This window comes from Carassius carassius, chromosome 20 (genome assembly GCF_963082965.1).
Source record: "Carassius carassius chromosome 20, fCarCar2.1, whole genome shotgun sequence".
NCBI classification, from domain to species: domain Eukaryota; kingdom Metazoa; phylum Chordata; class Actinopteri; order Cypriniformes; family Cyprinidae; genus Carassius; species Carassius carassius.
The window spans coordinates 27282617-27302908 of record NC_081774.1 but is presented as its reverse complement, the minus strand read 5'-3'; the positions used below and the strand labels follow the sequence as shown (position 1 = coordinate 27302908).

Sequence of the window (20292 nt, the reverse complement as noted above, 5' to 3'; positions counted from 1 at the left end):
TGCCAAGTTCATAAATGATGTCACTTATTTGGGGGGAAAAAACACACAAAATTTTCAATATAAAAGTAATTGTGGTTGGATTATTATTTTTTTTTACTTTTTATAACAGTCTTGGGTATGTCAAAGATTAGTAGCAACATTGGCTTTGAAGTATTTTTAGTTTTTGTGCAGCATTAAAATTTTCATTTTTTCTCCCTCATTTGTTGTTGGTGGCTGTTTTTGCCCTATATGACATTTTTTGATTGCAAAGCCATGACATCATATAATCATGCATTCTTGATTGTTTGTGGTTTTCCCTTTTGGGAAGAGGTAAAATTTGTTATTTTTACAGTTGATCACTAGGTGGGACCATTAACCCTTTAGATAGGCCTGTGCAAAAAAAAGGCTTAGTTTCTGGCTTGTATATGGAGTTATATGGAGTATAACAGCAAATTATAGTGTTTGTGTGTGTGTGAGATTCTTAATTGTTGGTGGTTTTCCCTGTTGGGAAGAGGTAACATTTGTTATTTTTTACAGTTGATCACTAGGTGGGACCATTAACCCTTTAGATAGGCCTGTGCAAAAAAAGGTTAGTTTCTGACTTGTATATGAAGCTATATGGAGTATAACAGCATATTATATTGTGTGCGAGTTTATTTATTTATCTGTACTGTTCAACAACTTTCAGTAAACAGTTAAAGGACGACCCAAGTCAATTACAGGAAGATAGCTGAACTGGATGATAACATCAATGAATCATAAATGAACTGACTTTAGCTGGAAAATATTACTCCATTATTAACAAACTATTTTCCTGTTTGACACTGAAAAGCTGCTTTAACACGATCAGTGTTGTATAATAAAGGTGACTTGACTTTACTTGACATGGGTTCATCTGCAGGCATGGTGAGGAATGATTTGGCCAAAAAACATCTAATTCTTAAAACAACAACAAAAAACACATACATTGTAATGGTTAAAAGTAATGCAATTGTGACAGAAGGAAAAAAAATTAAAAAGAGGAAGATTCACTTCCACAAGGTCCCGAATATATGCTCGGGTGTGATGAAATAATCCTTTTAACTCACTCAATATTTCATCAGGGTAAACTGAAAACCACAAGTTGGTGTCTGCAGTCACAGAGTGTAACGGAAATGGTGGTAAAGTTCTTGTCACTCCTCCCCTATGATTGACATCTCACCTCCCATTTTTGGCTACCTTCAGCACAGAAAAGACCAAGCAGTGTGCCGTAATAAATACGTTGCTCCAGAGCCCAAGGCAAAAGGAAAATTACAATCAAAATCCAGAAATCAGATGAATGGATCCCAGCCAGTCTTTCAGTCATCCTCCAGGAGCCTGGAATTCATCTGAGGATCCAGCAATGCCTGCAACACCCCCACCAGCATACGAGTACAATCCTCCTGGATATACTCCTTTCCTTCCAAACCAGCCGGTCCCCCAGGGCCCCTACACCCAGGGGCCGTATTCAGGACAGTCCGATTTCGCTGTACAGCCTGCAGTTTTTGTGACCACTGCTCCACTGGCCAGTCCAGTGCCAGATTACTTGGGTTACTCCATCTTTACCATGCTGTGCTGTTTTCCTCTGGGCATTGTTGGGCTGATTTACTCATGCTCTGTAAGTATATTAGTCCATGTGCATTAATCTTTGTAACACACACACACACACACACAAATATATATATATATATATATATATATATATATATATATATATATATATATATATATATATACATATATATATATATATATACATATATATATATATATACATATACATATATATACATATATATATATATATACATATATATATATATATATATATATATATATATTTGTGTGTGTGTGTGTGTGTGTGTGTATATATACATACACACACACACACACACACACACACAGGCACGAGGTCAATTTTTCATGTTCGAAAATAACATTTGTTCTCTGACTATTTTGCTGCTAAACTCCTCATATGAATGTCTGCATGTATAATTCAGAATGTTTAGCATCCGTATGAAAATGATCGCTTCCCAAGTGAACGAGTCTTCAGACTGTTGTGAGCGAGAGCCTCCGTGTTGCCAGATCCAGATATTATAAGCGTTTTTGACCCGTTTTTCCACTTAATTTGACACTTTAGAAAGTTACTAAAAAGTAGGAATTTGCGGTTTAGGGTCATCGATAACTTTATCTTATCTAATTTCCAAAATATTTGAAATAATTTATTTGATTTATTTATAGGATTTTGTTTATTTTAATAATAATATCTGGCAACATTGCATCACCGGCATTGGTCTGGCAGTAATCAAAAAAGGCAGCGGCTGTTTACACTGTTTAACACTTTTTACTGTTTAAGTGCAAATAGATATTAAAATAACAGGATTTTCTGCTATTTATACTACTTATTGCAAATAGTGGCAATTATCTGCACCTCAGTATTGTAGTACATTACAAACATGAAATGAAAAAACTTAGAGTGTACATTTTAATTTGAATTCTAATTATTAAATGGATGCCACCTTATTGGGACAATAAAGCCCCCCCTACCCCTACCCTACCCAATACTTTAACTTCAATTTCAAAAATTTAAAATTTTTGATTATTTACTTCATTTTCATTGAAAATAAATGCTTTTCTGATGTGATTTGAAAAGGGAGAAAAAAGTTAGCCAAAAGGCGGATTGGAACTTGGGTCGATCACGTCAAAATACAAATGACACACGGTTTAACCTCCACACTACTGGATTGTAATTTGTAATCTTGACTAGCCCAAAATAACACGTTTGTTGGGCAACCTTACTGTAAATAGACACTCAGATCAAAAAAGCCCATGAACAGGGCATTGCTGACCAGATATGACATAAGGGGGAAAAACATTATATTACCTGTCAGAAACGTTATCAACGCTATCAAAACGCTGTCTAACACTAGTGCAGAAAACTGTAGAACAAGTAACTTAGGGTACAGAATGAAATAAAATACGCAAACACTAGCCATTATGCTAAATCATTCAGGATAGTAGTTAAACTTTCACAAATCATGCTATAAACATTCATAAGAGCACTAGACAAAGTCATCAGCTATATAATGGTTATAAATAAAACCAAGCAATATGTATGTTTGCATGAATAATAAACAACTGAAATTATCCACCTCATAAATATAGTAAAATATTAACAAACTTTGATGCAATAAATAGGGTATGATTTAAAAATGAGCATCCCTCTATATTTCTGTCTGTTTTCAAGTGTTAGTGTACAGTATATAATTAGTTTTATTTATAAGGGTTATTATAGAAAACCCCTGGACCTCACTAATTTTCAAAGCCTGGCTACGGCCATGTATGTATGTATGTTTGTGTGTGTATATACAGTTCAGACCAAAAGTTTGGACACAACTTCTCATTCAAAGAGTTTTCTTACTATGAAAATTGTAGATTCACACTGAAGGCATCAAAACTATGAATTAACATGTGGAATTATATATGGAATTATATACATAACAAAAAAAGTGTGAAACAACTGAAAATATGTCATATTCTAGGTTCTTCAAAGTAGCCACTTTTTGCTTTGATTACGGCTTTGCACACTCTTGGCTTTCTCTTGATGAGCTTCAAGAGGTAGTCACCTGAAATGGTCTTCCAACAGTCTTGAAGGAGTTCCCCGAGAGATGCTTAGCACTTGTTGGCCCTTTTGCCTTCAGTCTGCGGTCCAGCTCACCCCTAAATCATCTCGATTGGGTTCAGGTCCGGTGACTGTGGAGGCCAGGTCATCTGGCGCAGCACCCCATCACTCTCCTTCTTGGTCAAATAGCCCTTGATGCCTTCAGTGTGACTCTACAATTTTCATAGTCATGAAAATAAAGAAAACTCTTTGAATGAGAAGGTGTGTCCAAACTTTTGGTCTGTACTATATATATACACACACACACACACACACACACAGACAGACACACACACACACACACACACACACACACCTGATTCCAAAAAAGTTGGGACACTGTACAAATTGTGAATAAAAACAGAATGCAATGATGTGGTAGTTTCAAATTTCAATATTTTATTCAGAATACAACATATATGACATATCAAATGTTTAAACTGAGAAAATGTATCAATTTAAGGGGAAAAAATAAGTTGATTTAAAATTTCATGGCATCAACACTTCTCAAAAAAGTTGGTACAAGGCCATGTTCCCCACTGTGTGGCATCCCCTCTTCTTTTTATAACAGTCTGCAAACGTCTGGGGACTGAGGAGACAAGTGGCTCAGATTTAGGAATAGGAATGTTGTCCCATTCTTGTCTAATGCAGGCTTCTAGTTGTTCAACTGTCTTAGGTCTTCTTTGTCGCATCTTCCTCTTTATGATGCATCTAATGTTTTCTATGGGTGAAAGATCTGGACTGCAGGCTGGCCATTTCAGTACCCGGATCCTTCTTCTACGCAGCCATGATGTTGTAATTGATGCAGTATGTGGTCTGGCATTGTCATGTTGGAAAATGCAAGGTCTTCCCTGAAAGAGACGACGACTGGATCAGAGCAAATGTTGTTCTAGAACTTGGATGTACCTTTCAGCCTTGATGGTGCCTTTCTAGATGTGTAAGCTGCCCATGCCACACACACTCATGCAACCCCATACCATCAGAGATGCAGGCTTCTGAACTGAGTGCTGATAACAAGTTGGGTTGTCCTTGTCCTCTTTAGTCCAGATGACATGGCGTCCCAGTTCTCCAAAAAGAACTTCAAATTTTGATTCGTCTGACCACAGAACAGTTTTCCACTTTGCCACAGTCCATTCTAAATGAGCTGGATTGTGTTCACCGACAATGTTTTCTGGAAGTATTCCTGAGCCCATGTTGTGATTTCCATTACAGTAGCATTCCTGTATGTCAGCGGTTCTCAATTCCAGTCCTCGCCCCACTGCTCTGCACATATTGTATGTCTCTTTGTTAACACACCTGATCGTTTGAAGTGAGCTCCGTGCATGAACTGTGTTCCCATTGTTCAATGCTCCCTACTCCCTGAGCAGGGGAAATCTGTTGAAGTTTAACTTACTTCGGAACATTCATTCACTGATTTGTGCTGCACAGCATCTTTACACACGGACAACCGTGACATCATATACCTCTTTAAATGAATAAAATTTAAATTCACGTCTTTCACACTTCAGTGCACTTTGATTGGAACATATACGTTTGTCCACTTTGAAGGGCACTTACGTTCGAATAGAACAAACATCTGAAGCGCTAAGAGAAACATACAAAATGTGCAAAGCAGTGGGGCGCGAGGACTGGAATTGAGAACCGCTGCTGTATGTGATGCTGTGCCGTCTAAGGGCCCAAAGATCACGGGCATCCAGTATGGTTTTCTGGCCTTGACCCTTACGCACAGAGATTGTTCCAGATTCTCTGAATCTTTGGATGATATTATGCACTGTAGATGATGATAACTTCAAACTCTTTGCAATTTTCCTCTGAGAAACTCTGAGCAACTGATATTGCTCCACTATTTTTCGCCGCAGCATCGGTGGAATTGGTGATCCTCTGCCCATCTTGACTTCTGAGACACTGCCACTCTGAGAGGCTCTTTTTATACCCATCATGTTGCCAATTGACCTAATAAGTTGCAAATTGGTCCTCCAGCTGTTCTTTACATGTACATTTAACTTTTCTGGCTTCTTATTGCTACCTCTCCCAACTTTTTTGGAATGTGTAGCTCTCATGAAATCCAAAATGAGCCAATATTTGGCATGACATTTCAACATTTTATGTTATCTATATTCTATTGTGAATAAAATATAAGTTTATGAGATTTGTAAATTATTCCATTCCTTTTTTACTCACAATTTTTACAGTGTCCCAACTTTTTTTGGAATCAAGTACCAGTCAAAATTTTTGAACAGAGATTTTATTATTTTATTTATTAAAGGTGTTGTCAGCACTGCACTGACAATTTTATCAGGTAGTCTATATAATGTATCAAATTAAAGGCTACACATGACATTTCTCACTAGCGAGGTAATAACAGTGCTGTTTAGAGATGCTGCAGCAAAAGAGTGTTGAGGGTTGCACAGAGATATGGTAGCCTAATTCACACAAGAGCTCTCTCTCTCTCTCTCTCTCTATATGCAGAAGAAATAATCCCACTCACAATAGGTACTTAAGTACAAAAACCAGACGAATCCTTTTAAATATATCATCTGATCGATGTCTTGAGGTGTGGTAACCGTAGTATAAGCAGAATAATTGACTCCGGGCCGCTGAATTATTTGAAAAGTAATGCACACCCAAGGTTTAACGGTGTAACTCGGCTTCGCATCTTGGCCGCATCACCACATCGGGTGTGTGTTATTTTTCTAATAATTCAACGGCCCATCATCAATTATTCCCTACATACACACACAACAAATTAAAAGTCATATTAAAAATATTTTATGACATCACACCCATATTTGGTAAAAAGCTGGGTTTTTATTCATAGTTAATAGATTACACTATATACTACTTTGCCCATCGCTCATTTTAGATAAACTAACAATCTTTAAAGTTGCAAAATGTGTGCATTTACTTGCACATATTTGAGAATCGAGATATTTCATGATATAGGTGGCATGTCTGGGAATATTTCAAATAAAAAGGAAAAAATATATAAAACATTAGCCTATATCAGTTACAGTGCTATTGTGGCTGCTCTGTGTCATATGACAAACATGAAGAGGCCTCCCCTCTTTACCCCCACGAAAAAGAGTGCATGACTCCCCTGACACTACATTTGAGCTGAAATTGTCATAGCTTACTTCTAGAGATTGCAGTGATGCATGACATGGTGAAAAATTACTAAATTAATAATACTGAAAGTAGAATAAAATCAGTTTTAAAAGTGTGCCCCCCAAAAGCGTAAGTGGCCCCTTCCTGGCTGCAACATCTAATAAAAACAGTGCTATGTTAACAAACCGATCCAAAAACCTGTTTACATTCAAGAAAAGATAAAAATAAACCATTGACAACTTCACAAAGTTAGATTAATGTACAATTTGCTGCAAACATAGCTAAATGGCTTAATAATTGAATACTGCACACAGTACATTTTTAGTAAAGGTAAGTGCGACTTTTTATCTTAAAACTCCTAACTTTTTTTTATGGCAGTTGCAAGTTTATTTCTCATGATTATTTAATGTATCTTGCAAACTTACTAGCAATTTCTACGTAAAAGTAAATAAATAAAGTTGTAAATGTTTCTACACCAATTTTGATTTCATTGTAGCTCTACCATCAAATTTAAATGGAACAATAAATATTGAACATCCCCATCTGCCATTATTTTTGTTTTCAGACTCGAAAAGCCAACTACTCAGGACAGCGAGAATTAGCAGAGAGGTACTCCAAGACAGCACTCATCGTGAATTATATCATCAGTGGCATTGCCCTTGTTATTATTGTTATTGTTATCATCGTGATTGCAATTTGAAGATAAAAGCTTTTAGAGCTGACAAAGTTGGATATAGATCACAAACAGATTTGTTTTTCTGTATTTTAAAGGTTACTCACTCAATTTATCATTATTCTTATGCTTTAAAGCTGATTATTGTATGTTTAAAACAATGAAAGCTACCATACAGTTTTCTGTTCTCTTCTATAATGTTTTGTTTATTTAAATATATTGTATGCAGCTGTGCTAATTTTTTACATATATATTTTATTACATGCAGTATGTGTAATGTGTCTTCAAGATTGAATATCTTTGAAGAAACACCCAAACAATTTAACAATGTGAGGATGAAATATTAAACAAATAAATGTTTTATAACACTGAATTATTACCTACAGTTTCCTGCCAGTTTATAAGAAATGTGTCAGAAAATACTATTGTGAACATTTCCCGAAATTAAAGTGTTAGTCAAATACTGAAATCAGAAAGCACAAACATTTATTTTATTTTAAAATCCATGGCAAAGTTTCTTTTTTTCAACTTTCTTTTAAAGCACATGCATGTTTCTTCTATATGTTAGTATACAAGTTGTGAGTATAGACTGAAAAAAAAACATTTTCTTAACACATTTTAAGTAAATTTTACTGCTACTACTCTGTACAATCTATTTGCTATTGAACTTAACATTCATAAAGAAATTAGGTTAATATTACATAATTATATTTAATGTAATATTTCCAATTAAGTAAAATTTACTTACCTAAGTAAATTTAACAAAGACAACAAGCAATTTTGCCAATAAAATTTAAATTTTTTCAGTAAAAAATACTTTTTACTAGTTAATGCTTACTTGAAATACTTTTATTTTACCCAATATAGTACCTAATTAAACCTTGCTTTTAAACATTAGATGAAACATCTAAGTAAATATTACAATAAATATCATATAAACACCACATTTACATAAATAGTAATGTGGCACTCATCCGAAAACAGAGACTGCAGTACTTGGTAAACAGTACACAATGCCGGTGGCTCATTTTTGAGTACTGAATGTGTAATTTTGACTTGAAAATGAATTCCGCAAGTTACTAAAAACCTAACAACAAATGCAACTATAAAACAGTATAAATACAGTTGGAAAACAACAACAAAAAATTGACCTTATTAATTATTCATGCCCCAGTGCATGATGGGAACACAAGTAGCCTGTCGGAAAGTTGATATGTATGCTTTCATTTCTACAAGCTTGAATTGAGTACTAATAGAATTTACTTAGTTTTTTATTATTATGGCCTAAGCTTGAAAAGATATTCAATTAATGGACTTACAAGACAGTAGGATGGATGAAAATGTGTTCTTGTAGGCCTATTTTATGTTATACCCTTTAAGTAACATTTATTCATGATAGACTTCATTTAAATGCTGACTATCATGTAATACAGACCGGTAGCCAAGGCCTATGATTAATATAATAATTTAATAATTTCTACAATAAATAATATAATAATTTTTTTAACTCAAAATAAAATTAATTACCGATCTCTATCTTATATCAGTTAAATGAATACATTTTTGATAATCCCTGGTTGCTATTATCATGCAGGTTTGTTTACAAAAATTTGAAAAATCGCTAAAAGAAAGACAAACACACAACTTACCAGCAACACACAACAACATGCTTTATACTTTCAACATTCAGTGTATGGAAAATAACCATCATGACAGAAATTCACACATTTATAAACTGTAAGAATGTCTCGGTTACATATATATACAATATATCGCTTCGATAGACCAATCTACTTCGAGTGTAAACTAAACGAGCCAATGCACATTGGCATGTAATTATTGCATCCAACTGCTGCTGATCACTGCGCGAGTATAAGAAGGCAGCAGGTGCAATGCATTCCAGTTTTTCGCTGAGGAGCCGAGCCGGGGACCCAGCAGCTCAGCGGCGGTACAGCAACCATGGCGACAGGACGTGGCGTCTCTGTTCCCTCCTTCAGGGAACGAGGGTTACCATACGTAACCGAGACGTTCCCTTTCAGTCGGTCACTCTCGACACCACGTCGGTGACCGACGAATATGGGATCCCTATCAAAGCGCCATGGGTGCTGCCCCTTCCAGTGCCCTGTGTGAGCCACCTGCGCCCCTATTAGGTGTAGGCCGGAGCTCAGAACAAGTAGCTCCACTCACCGTTGTCAAAGCACTACCTCACTGGGTGAGATTGAATAACACAGGGAAAACGTACCCGGTCCGCTTGGAGCCGGGACGCTGCGGAAGCCCCATCCTTCCCGAAGGAGGTCTCGGAGGCAAATACACATATAGCATCCGTGTAGGAGTATACGGAGAAGGTGAGGTGAGGTGATTAAAACCCTCTTGGGAAGGCAGAAGTCTGCTGGGGAAACACAGGCTCTAAGGCTATACCGTGGACTATACACATATGAGTACCGCTTAGGTCTCAATATGGAACCCACCCTTCCATGGTTCTCATGGATTCGTCATGAAGGTCTGGCGCCGGACGTTCCGCCGCATCCAGCTGCTTAGGGTGATGGAGGATCTCAACAGGGTCTACAGTACGGACACTCTGGAGCGGTTTAAGCAAGCAGACACTAATCGGGGCCTCACAGTGCCACTACTCATTTGAGGTGAGAACACAGGAGGATACCGGCTCTACACGAAGGCTATAGAACCTAGGGAACGTGTTAGGGGTCGCCCAGCCCGCAGCTCTACAAATATCTGTCAGCGAGGCGCCACGAGTCAGCGCCCAGGAGGATGCAACACTTTTAGTTGAGTGAGCTCGCAACCTGAACTGGCAGGGCACATCCTGAGCCTGATAAGCCAGGATTATGGCATCCACAATCCAGTGGGCCATCCTCTGCTTAGAGACGGCACTCCCCTTCTGCCGGCCTCCGTAACAGACAAAGAGCTGGTCTGAGGTCCTGAAGCTTTGTGTCCGGTCTACGTAGCACCTTAATGCTCGGACGGGACAAAGCAAAGCCAGGGCTGGGTCTGCCTCCTTCAGGGGCAGCGCTTGCAGTTTCACCACTTGGTCTTTGAAGGATGTAGTGGGAATCTTGGGCAAGTAGCCAGGCCGGGGCGTCAGGATTACCTGGGAGTCAGCCGGCCCGAACTCTAGGCACGAATCGTCGACCGAAATGCATGCAGGTCCCCTACCTTCTTGATGGAGGCCAGTGCAAGCAGGAGCAGAGTTTTCAATGAAAGAAACTTTAGCTCAACTGAATGCAAAGGCTCGAATGGGCCCTGCTGTAGTGATTTAAGCACTAGAGACAGGTCCCAAGAGGGTATACAGGGGGGCCGGGAAGGATTTAACTTCCTGGCCCCTCTAAGGAACCTGACGATGAGGTCATGCTTACCCAGAGACTTCCCATTCACGGGATCATGGTACGCAGCAATAGCGGCAAACTGGACTTTAGGGGTGGAGGGAGACAGCCTTCGCTCCAACCCTTGCTGCAGAAAGGATAGCACGACCGCAATCGGGCATCTTCGGGGTCTTCTCGGCGAGAAGAACACCACTCAACGAACAGGTTCCACTTCAAGGCATAAGCGTGTCTCGTAGACGGTGCTCTCGCCGAAATGGTGTTCACTACCTCTTGGGGTAGGTCACCTAGAACCTCCGCGTCCCGTCCAGGGACCAGACATGGAGTTTCCAAAGGTCTGGACGCGGGTGCCAAATGGTGCCCCATCTCTGAGTCAGTAGATCCTTCATCAGAGGAATTGGCCAAGGAGGGGCTGTCGCAAGGAGCACTAGTTCGGGGAACCAGGTCCACGTGGGCCAATACGGCGCTACTAGCAAGACTTGCTCCTCGTCCTCCCGGACTTTGCACAGTGTCTGTGCAAGAAGGCTCACTGGGGGAAATGCATAATTGCGTAGGTCCCACGGCCAGCTGTGTGCCAGTGCGTCCGTGCCGAGAGTTCCCTCGGTCAGGGAGTAGAACAACTGGCAGTCAGAGTTCTCTGGAGAAGCAAACAGGTCTACCTTAGCGGCTCCGAACAGTCTCCAAATCAGCTGGACCATCAGGGGATGGAGTCGCCATTCTCCCGGGAGCATTGCTCGAGACAGCTCGTCGGCTGTACGATTGAGCAGGCCTGGAATGTGAACGGCACGAAGTGACCTCACTTCTGACTCCAAAGGAGGAGGTGGAGAGCGAGTTGCGACATGCGACGGGAGCGCAGACCACCTTGTCGGTTGATGTACGCAACGGTCGCAGTGTTGTCCGTTCGGACCAGCACATGCCTGCCTCATAAGAGACATTTGAGACGGTTCAAGGCAAGGTGTACTGCTAGCAACTCTAGGCAATTGATGTGCCACTGCAGCTACTGGCCCGTCCAAACCCCTGAGACTGCATGCCCGTTGTACGTGGCCCCCCAGTCGGTGGTGGAGGAATCCGTGTAAACCACAGCATGCCTGGAGATCTGCTCTAGGAGCACCCCTGCCCGGAGAAATGCAAGATTTGACCACGGAGTGGGGGTTTGGCGACAGGCCGGTGTAACTTGGACCCAGTGAGTGCCCCGCTTCCACGCCAACCTCGGGACTCGGCCATAAAGCCAGTGCTGGAGCGGTCTCATATGTAATAGGCTGAGCGGTGTAAGTGCCGCCGCGGCCGCCATATGCCCCAGGAGCCTCTGAAAGAGTTTCAGTGGGACCGCTGTCCTTCTCTTGAACGTATTCAAGCAGGCTAGCACCGACCGCGCACGTTCCTCTGTGAGGCATGCTGTCTGTTCGACCGAATCCAACTCCAAATCGAGAAAAGAGATCCTCTGCCACGGGAGTTTGCTCTTTTCCAAGCTGACCTGAAGGCCCAACAGGCTCAGGTGCCGAAGCACCACATCCCTGTGCTCGCACAACTGATCTCGAGACTGTGCTAGTATCAGCCAATCGTCTAAGTAGTCGAGAATGCGAACACCCTGCTCTCTGAGAGGAACGAGAGCTGCCTCCATGACTTTCCTAAAGACACGGGGAGACCGGGACAGCCCGCAGGGCAGGACCTTGTACTGATATGCCAGTCCTTCGAACGCAAAACCGCAGAAAAGGTCTGTGGTGCGGAAGGATGGACACATGAAAGTACACGTCAGGTCGATCGCTGCAAACCAATCTTGGGGACGGACGTACCCGAAAATGCGTTTCTGTGTCAACATTTTGGACGGTAGCCAATGGAGGGCCTGATTCAAAACTTGCAGATCTAAGATCGGTCGTAACCCACTGCCTTTCTTGGGTACAATGAAGTGCGGGCTGTAAAACCCCGTCCTCATATCGGCTGGAGGGACCGGCTCTATCGCGTCCTTCGCCAGTAGGACTGCGATCTCTTCCCGCAGGACAGGGGCATCGGATGCTTTCACTGTAGTGAAGCTGACACCGCAAACCTTGGGGGGATGCCAGGTGATCTGAATCGCATAGCCGAGGCTGATGGTTCGCAGAAGCCAGCGAGACGGGCTGTGTAGCGCTGACCAGGCGCTTAAAAACCGTACAAGCGGGACCAGCGGGACCACAGCTGTACCCGCAGTGGGGCAGCGAGGTGGGACACAGGGACTCAACTCGGGCGGCCTTTGAGCAGCCCGTAGTGTGTTGCGAGTGTGGGGTGCAGGGCTCACCTGGTTCCACGGGTTGGCAGAGGGTGCGTGAGTAGGGCCTTTGTTGACGCTCTCGAACCGCCCGCTGCTGCCATCTGGCGAAGGAGGAGGATGAGTGAGGTCCGGAGCTTGGCCGTCCGCAACTCTCCGTGCCCTCCTGGGACCCAGAGAGGGAGAAAACTGCTCTCCTGTCGAGATTTCCAGATTCTCCGCCTGGACCTCCTCCTCTTGCTCTTCTGCTCACCGGCAAGTTTGACGGGGGCCGGGACGGGCAGCCTGCCTGCGCCCAGCTCCACGGCACCACTTGGATGCTGCTGCAGATGCGGCGCGTGAGAGGTGGCGGATGCAGGGGGCTGCCCTTGTCGACGAGCAGGCTGGGGCACTGCGGCCGGCGGGCGGGTGGAGGCAGCAGCTGCCCGCCGGGGCAGGATGTGTTGGATAGCCTCAGTCTGCTTCTGGGCAGCCGAGACTTGCTGGGCCAAGTTCTCGACTGCGTCGCCGAAGAGGCCGGTCTGGAACACAGGGGCATTGAGAAATGACATCCGGTCGGGGGAGGCCCACTGGATAACACTGGTACGCTCGTTGTAGAGGGCCCAGTGCGTTCCGTGGGTTGCTCCACTGGATCGGAGGTGCAAGAGGAGTGGTGGTCCCCCAGAGGGTTGGTTCCCTGCGGGGTTTGCCACCACTGTGACCCTCAAACCATCCGCGCTACTGCCGGAAGTGGTTCTTGTCTGTCGGCCGCCAGAACGAGCCCCCAGATCGCGGCAACGGGACTCCGCCCCCCTGAAGGTAGCGGAGCCTGGTTTGCAGCTCTGAGATGGTCATATTCCCACGGTGAGAACATGACTCATCTACGAAAGCCACCTCAGCGTGCTCGACACCCAGACACATGAGGCAGCGATCGTGACCATCACCCGTTGCCAGGTAACGACCACACCCAGAAACGCACAGTCTAAACGGCATCCTTATAAGGACGATCCATCGCCTTTACAAAGATGCACCCATGAAGCTCTTTTAGAGAAATTTGCTCTTTAGGAAATGCTCTTTTAGTGCTGAGGCGCACAGGGGAAATGGCCGTTTGCAACACGACAGGGGTAGTGCAGCCTGAAGTGTGCAATCCACTCGACACAGGAACGACCGCCGCTGAAGCGCGAGGACGAGGCCCTTCTTTGACTTTGACCAGGGCGGCACAGAAGACCACCACAACCGTGCAGTCGAGAAGAAGCCCACCAGGGCTGCGCAGAAGACCACCACAGCCGTGCGGTCGGGACAGGAGCCCACCAGGGCAGCACCGAGGACCACCACAGTGGGATCGATGATACATGAGAGCAAGTCTGGATAGGCAAGTCTGAAACAGAGAACATGAACAAGTTAAGGGTGGCCTCCGTGGCCATGACAGTATCAGTAGAGCACTCAGAGAGTTCGGCTGAGACGTGGAGAGGCTCTGGTAGTTCAGCAGAGACGTGGAGAGGCTTTGGTAGTTCCGCAGAGACGTGGAGAAGCTCTGGTAGTTCCTCAGAGTTTAGACTGGATTCAGGAAAATCAATGGTGACTTGCATTTGCTCATGAAGATCAATGGTGACTTGCCTTTGCCCATGAAGAACACTGGTGACTTGACCTTGCCCATGAAGCACACTGGTGACTTGACCTTGCCCATGAAGAACACTGGTGACTTGACCTTGCCCATGAAGATCACTGGTGACTTGACCTTGCCCATGAAGATCACCGGTGACTTGACCTTGCCCATGAAAATCACCGGTCACTTGACCTTGCCCATGAAGATCACCTGTGACTTGACCTTGCCCATGAAGAACACCGGTGACTTGACTCTGCCCATGAAGAACACCGGTGACTTGACTCTGTCCATGAAGAACACCGGTGACTTGACTCTGTCCATGAAGAACACCGGTGACTTGACTCTGTCCATGAAGAACACCGGTGACTTGACTCTGTCCTTGAAGATCACCGGTGACTTGACTATGTCCTTGAAGATCACCGGTGACTTGACTCCTGAGGTCTAACTGTGGTAGTGTTTGACTCTGGAGTGTCAACGGTGACTTGATCTGACTCTGGAGTGTCAACGGTGACTTGACCTGACTCTGGAGTGTCAACGGTGACTTGACCTGACTCTGGAGTGTCAACGGTGACTTGACCTAACTCTGGAGGGTCAACGGTGACTTGACCTGACTCTGGAGGGTCAACGGTGACTTGACCTGACTCTGGAGAGTCAACGGGAACCTGATTCGACTCTGGAGGGTCAACTGTGGCTGTCATCCCGTGTAGAGGCGCTGGACAAGCGGCCATCTTGGGCAGTGGCGCTGGGCCGGCGGCCACCTTGTGCTGTGGCGCTGGGCTGGCGGCCATATTGTGCAGTGGTGCTGGGCTGGCGCTCCTACTGTCTATAGACCTCGGTCTAGAGTTGGCCATCCCACCGAGAGAGACAGGTGTGGCTGAGTCATCCCACGAGATCGATGCTGTAGGTAACTGGTGAACCCCCAAAAGTCCAGTATCTCCAAGCCCCTTCATCTCCCACCCAGGCAATGGGTCATCAAGGCAGTCTTTGAATAGGTCCTTCAGGGCCTCATCATTATACCCCATCTCCACTGCCATTGTCCAGAACATTTGCGCCAAGCACCCCACCTCACTCCCCTTTTGACGGAGAGTGGTTAGGTTGGAAAGTCTCCCCATCCGCTCCTCTATGGTAGCTGGGGAATGTATACGAAATCCCACACCGCTGGATCTTGGCATGATGGAGTCCTTCTGTCATGTACAGGAACACAGGAGACGGAAGATCCAAGTGCAGTGTAGGTTTAAAAGGGTTATCCAAAATCAAAGTCAAAACAAGCCGGGGTCATAATCAAACATCAGTCCAAAACAGAAACAAACAAACAAACAAACAAACAAGAACAGGAACTCGAAGACTAGGAACGCGAGGACACTAGGTGACGGAAATTAAGGAATCCATGCAGACAAACAGAAAAGGACTGGTTAATATAGGGAGGATAATGACTAACAAGTGAAGACACCTGAGTGCAATTACTGTGATTAAGGGACAAGGCTAGTGGGAATAGTAGTGCCTATGGTGAGGTGCCTATGGGGAAGTGAGACCACTAGTGGACACCCAGGGAAACAGAGACCAGACAGCGTGACAGCAAGCTGCAATTGATGAAGTGAAAAAGTGGACCAATAAATGGGGATTTAAATTATCTGTAGGAAAAACACAGGTTATTTGTTTTTCAAGGTGGTACAAAATCTCACCCCTGGTTTTAAATCTATATGGGCAACAACTGGAGCAAGTAAAAGCTGTTAGGTTTCTTGGTGTTTGGTTTGATGAAAAATTAACATGGAAAGTTTATCTGAATAAAATTAAGGACAAATGTAAAAAGGTCATTAACATACTTCGGTGTTTATCTCTATCTGTTTATCTGTGTAAATTAAAAGAGGCTGGGAGGCATAGGATTTTGCCTTGATAATTTTTTGTAATCGAGTTACTCGAGGAATCGTTTCAGCCCTAGAGCGGACCATCAGCATACGCTTTCGGTAGAAAAAATACAAGTAGTCCGGGTCCGCGCTGTCCATGTATGTGTTCGCCCAGGTTGCTCATGCGGAAAGTATAACACCGGCTTAATGGTCAAATTGTCAAACTTAGAAAGGTGCGCACAGTTTCATTGTCCAGTTTCCTGGATGACAGCCAGATTAATCAATCATGATCAAATAAGGTAAAACAACCAATAGATATTGCGTGATAAACGCTGAACATACAATTTTAACATATAACTTAAGATTTTAGAATAGGTTTCATGATCAAAATATTGTAAAATGCTGATAAAATAATGATCTTAATAATAATTTAAAAAAGCAGAAATGTATTTCGTATGCTGTTGAAGACATTAAACAGATTTTTTTTAAACAAGATTTGTATGTTGAATCAATGTTGATTTACAGGATTTTTTGTAAACCTTTTTCAACAGTTTAGCATTTAAAAGAAATTCAACCATATTTCAGCGTTGAAGGTTGGTCATATGCCGGCTGGGTTTGATTTAATATGAAGAGTTAGTATGTGACTACCGTATTTTCCAGACTATAAGTCGCACTTCTTTTCATAGTTTGGCTGGTCCTGCGACTTATAGTCAGGTGCGACTTATAAAAATTTATTTGACTTGAACCAAGAGAAAACATTACCGTCTACAGCCGCGAGAGGGAGCTCTATGCTGCTCAGTGCTCCTGTAGTTTACCGCTGAAAACAAAGAGCGGCCTCTTGCGGCTGTAGACGGTAATGTTTTCTCTTGGTTTTAATTAATGCGTCTTATAGTCCAGTGCGACTTATCTTAGTTTTTTTCCTATGACGTATTTTTGGACTGATGCGACTTATACTTAGGTGTGACTTATAGTCCGAAAAATATTGTACCTTGAAACGGATAACGGAGTCTCTTGATAAATGATGATAATAGTGCTCTTCTCTCCTCATGCTGTTCTTTGCTGAATTAGCGACACAGGACTGTGTAATCAGTGTAGCCTGCAAACCCCTGTTGGTGAAAATAACCACTACATGATTTTATGTGTCTTGGTCGTTGTTACCCTAGAAACATACATATGTGTGTGTGTGTGTGTGTGTATATATATATATATATATATATATATATATATATATATATATTACACACACACACACACACACACACAGGGGTGCACATAATTTTTTCAGCCTGGTTCTCATAAGAGAACCTGGAGATTTGGTTTGGTCCTCACACTGCATATAGCGTGACCCATTAAATGCAATGCGTTTGTGTTTGTCGCCATGTCGTTGAAATGCTGTTATTTTCATCTCGGGAGTCCAATCACCTTTGTTTGGCCTTCCCAGGGATGCTGTACTTGGAGATTAATGGTTACAATTTATGTTTAACTCAGTTTTACATGTGGATTATAATTTTCGGGAACAATGTGCAGCACATTTTGCTGGAGACAACTTCCACTCAATCTCAATCAGTTTAATGCCGGATTCGCACAAAGATTTTTCTTGAAAGATGGAGCAGTTCCCTCTTTGTCTGGAGAAGGCGTTGTTTATGGACCACAACCGGTAAGTGTATTTTATTATTTAAGTTGGTGCGTTTAACACTTTCTGTTAACTCTGTTTTCTCTGTTCTGTTTTCTTTGTTAACTAGATGTTAGGGCTGTGCAAAAAAACGAATGCGATTTTCATGCGCATCTCGTCAGTAAAAACGCTCCTGTGATTATAAGTACATCTCCAGCACATGCTCCTGCCCACTTGCTTCTCAAAACTACTCCTAAACTAGCCCAATCGCGTTTACAGGAGGGCCGCGTGCGCTGTCGAATCACAACACAGGAACCGCTGGCACAATCAGAACTCCTTACGAATTTCTATACGTCATCAGCCCGTTTTTATGACAGTGAAAACAGCGGTATACAGATTGGTGAATTGTGAAAAATACTGTTTTTTTTTTTACACGTGAAACATGAACATGTTATATTGCACACTGTAAAGACAATCAAAGCTTTAAAAAAACGCTTAAAACGGGACCTTTAAGATTTTGAATGTGAAAAAAAAATGACAAAATGATGATTGTGCACTATTTCTACATCACTGATGAAATAAGCAGTTGTGTAACTGATCATGTGTCTTTTCTTTATACAGACAATCAGATGTTCTTGTTTTAGACAGAATCGTTCTTTAGCTGGAAAACATGATCATCAGGTTTTACACAAACTTGAGGAGTTCATTCAGCTTGAGTGCTGAGCTGCTGTTATTAAAACCAAAGAGAGACAAACCAACTACATTCTAGTAATCAGACTTTAACTCCAATACTCTTGATGACACAGGAGGCAGTGTTTCTGCATTCAAAGACATTCATAAGCACAGACAGAACACTATTATCAAAATATATTTTATTCTGGACTTTTCATTTAATCTGACTCAAATCACAACAGTCAAATCAACATCGCAGTGAATGATTTCTGCTAGAGAGTGAGCAAAACAGGAAACATAACTAAAAAGAAAGAGAGAGAGAAAACTAGATTAAAAATTACCTAAAGTGAGACAAAAATCACTGAACAAGTATTTACATGGTCCAAGATGTTTTGATATGCCCATGTACGTGCCTTTGCTTAGAGCTAAAAACAACAATAGAATTACAAAAGATTTTAAAGTACAAAATTTCAAAGGGCTGTGGACACAGCAAGCAGAGTGCTAGGCTTCGAGGACCAAGAGAAGCACACGCTTGCATGCACACTGTAAAAACTATATCTCTTTAAAATTAAAACATTATAAAATACCATTCCACTGTCATAGACAATATAATAAATAGCAACCTTTTCGTACAATCTACTTTTTGATTATATTAGAGCAAGCTTCAAAATACTCATCTTTAAAAAAAAAAAAGGGAAGAAAAATCAGAACATTTTGATACTTTTAGGAGGGGATGCAGATTATACTTGATCCGTGGAAAGAAAAAGGCATTTGTTAGCATTTTGGACTACGCTTATTAAAAAAAACAAAAACACAGTTATATAGATTTAAACCAGCCGCCTCACCCTCTAATAATCATCAGAAGATCTGGTTTATTCAAGTAAATGTTTAATGTCACTCAAGTAATTTCAGTCCAAAGGAAAAAATCTTTTAAGTGCTCGTTGGATTTCATTGGAGTATGTGCTGTAAAGTGCTGAGAGGCGACACGAGTGAGCTGGAGAAAAGCTGCTTCTCTGGCCTATGACTGTCTAATGGTATTTTATAAAGACACGTGACAGCATCTCGTGAACTCTAAATCAGTGTGCCACCACCTGAAGAAACCAGGCACTGAGAAATCCCAAACGTTAAAATCCATACAACAGTAGCATGTAATAATAAAAATACCTGTGGTCACTTTTACGTTTTTCCACGTCAGTTTCTGTTCACACCCATACCATCACTGCGCAATGACATCGTTTTACAAAGGAAAAGAGTGAGCAAAAAGAGAGAAAACGGAGCCTGACTTTGAACTTTTACTTTACCACTGCCTGACTGGAACTGAATAAGAATCGCACCGACCCATAAGTTACAATCACACACATACCGGATCAGTCAGAGATCGGACCTCTAAAGCAAAGCAGTTAACAACGCAACACTAAAGAAAGGACATCAAACCGAAGGAACAAATCTTTGTAATAAACATTTTTAAGTGAGGTGTCATGTTAAATACCAATGTAGGAGAACATTGGTATTTAACATGACCCCCCCCCCCCCCCCCCCCAAAAAAAGAATGAATAACCTGATAGCTAT

At 42.4% G+C, this 20292-nt stretch overlaps 1 protein-coding gene across 1 annotated transcript; it reads left to right on the top strand.

Annotated features, from left to right (window-relative positions):
• Positions 1-1196: 1196 nt before the first annotated feature.
• Positions 1197-7910, top strand: LOC132095868 (synapse differentiation-inducing gene protein 1-like). Its single transcript, XM_059500963.1, has 2 exons — positions 1197-1615; positions 7329-7910. The coding sequence occupies exons 1-2, from the start codon at positions 1298-1300 to the stop codon at positions 7461-7463; spliced, it is 453 nt and encodes a 150-aa protein (XP_059356946.1). The 5' UTR covers positions 1197-1297; the 3' UTR covers positions 7464-7910.
• The last annotated feature ends 12382 nt before the right edge of the window (positions 7911-20292 follow it).

What these genes read in the sequence shown, in the direction of transcription:
- LOC132095868 (XM_059500963.1), top strand. Translation starts at nt 1,298, where the DNA reads ATGGATCCCAGCCAGTCTTTCAGTCATCCTCCAGGAGCCTGGAATTCA. An exon ending in GGCTGATTTACTCATGCTCT is followed by an intron (nt 1,616 to 7,328) that starts GTAAGTATATTA and finishes TTTTGTTTTCAG; the next exon opens with ACTCGAAAAGCCAACTACTC.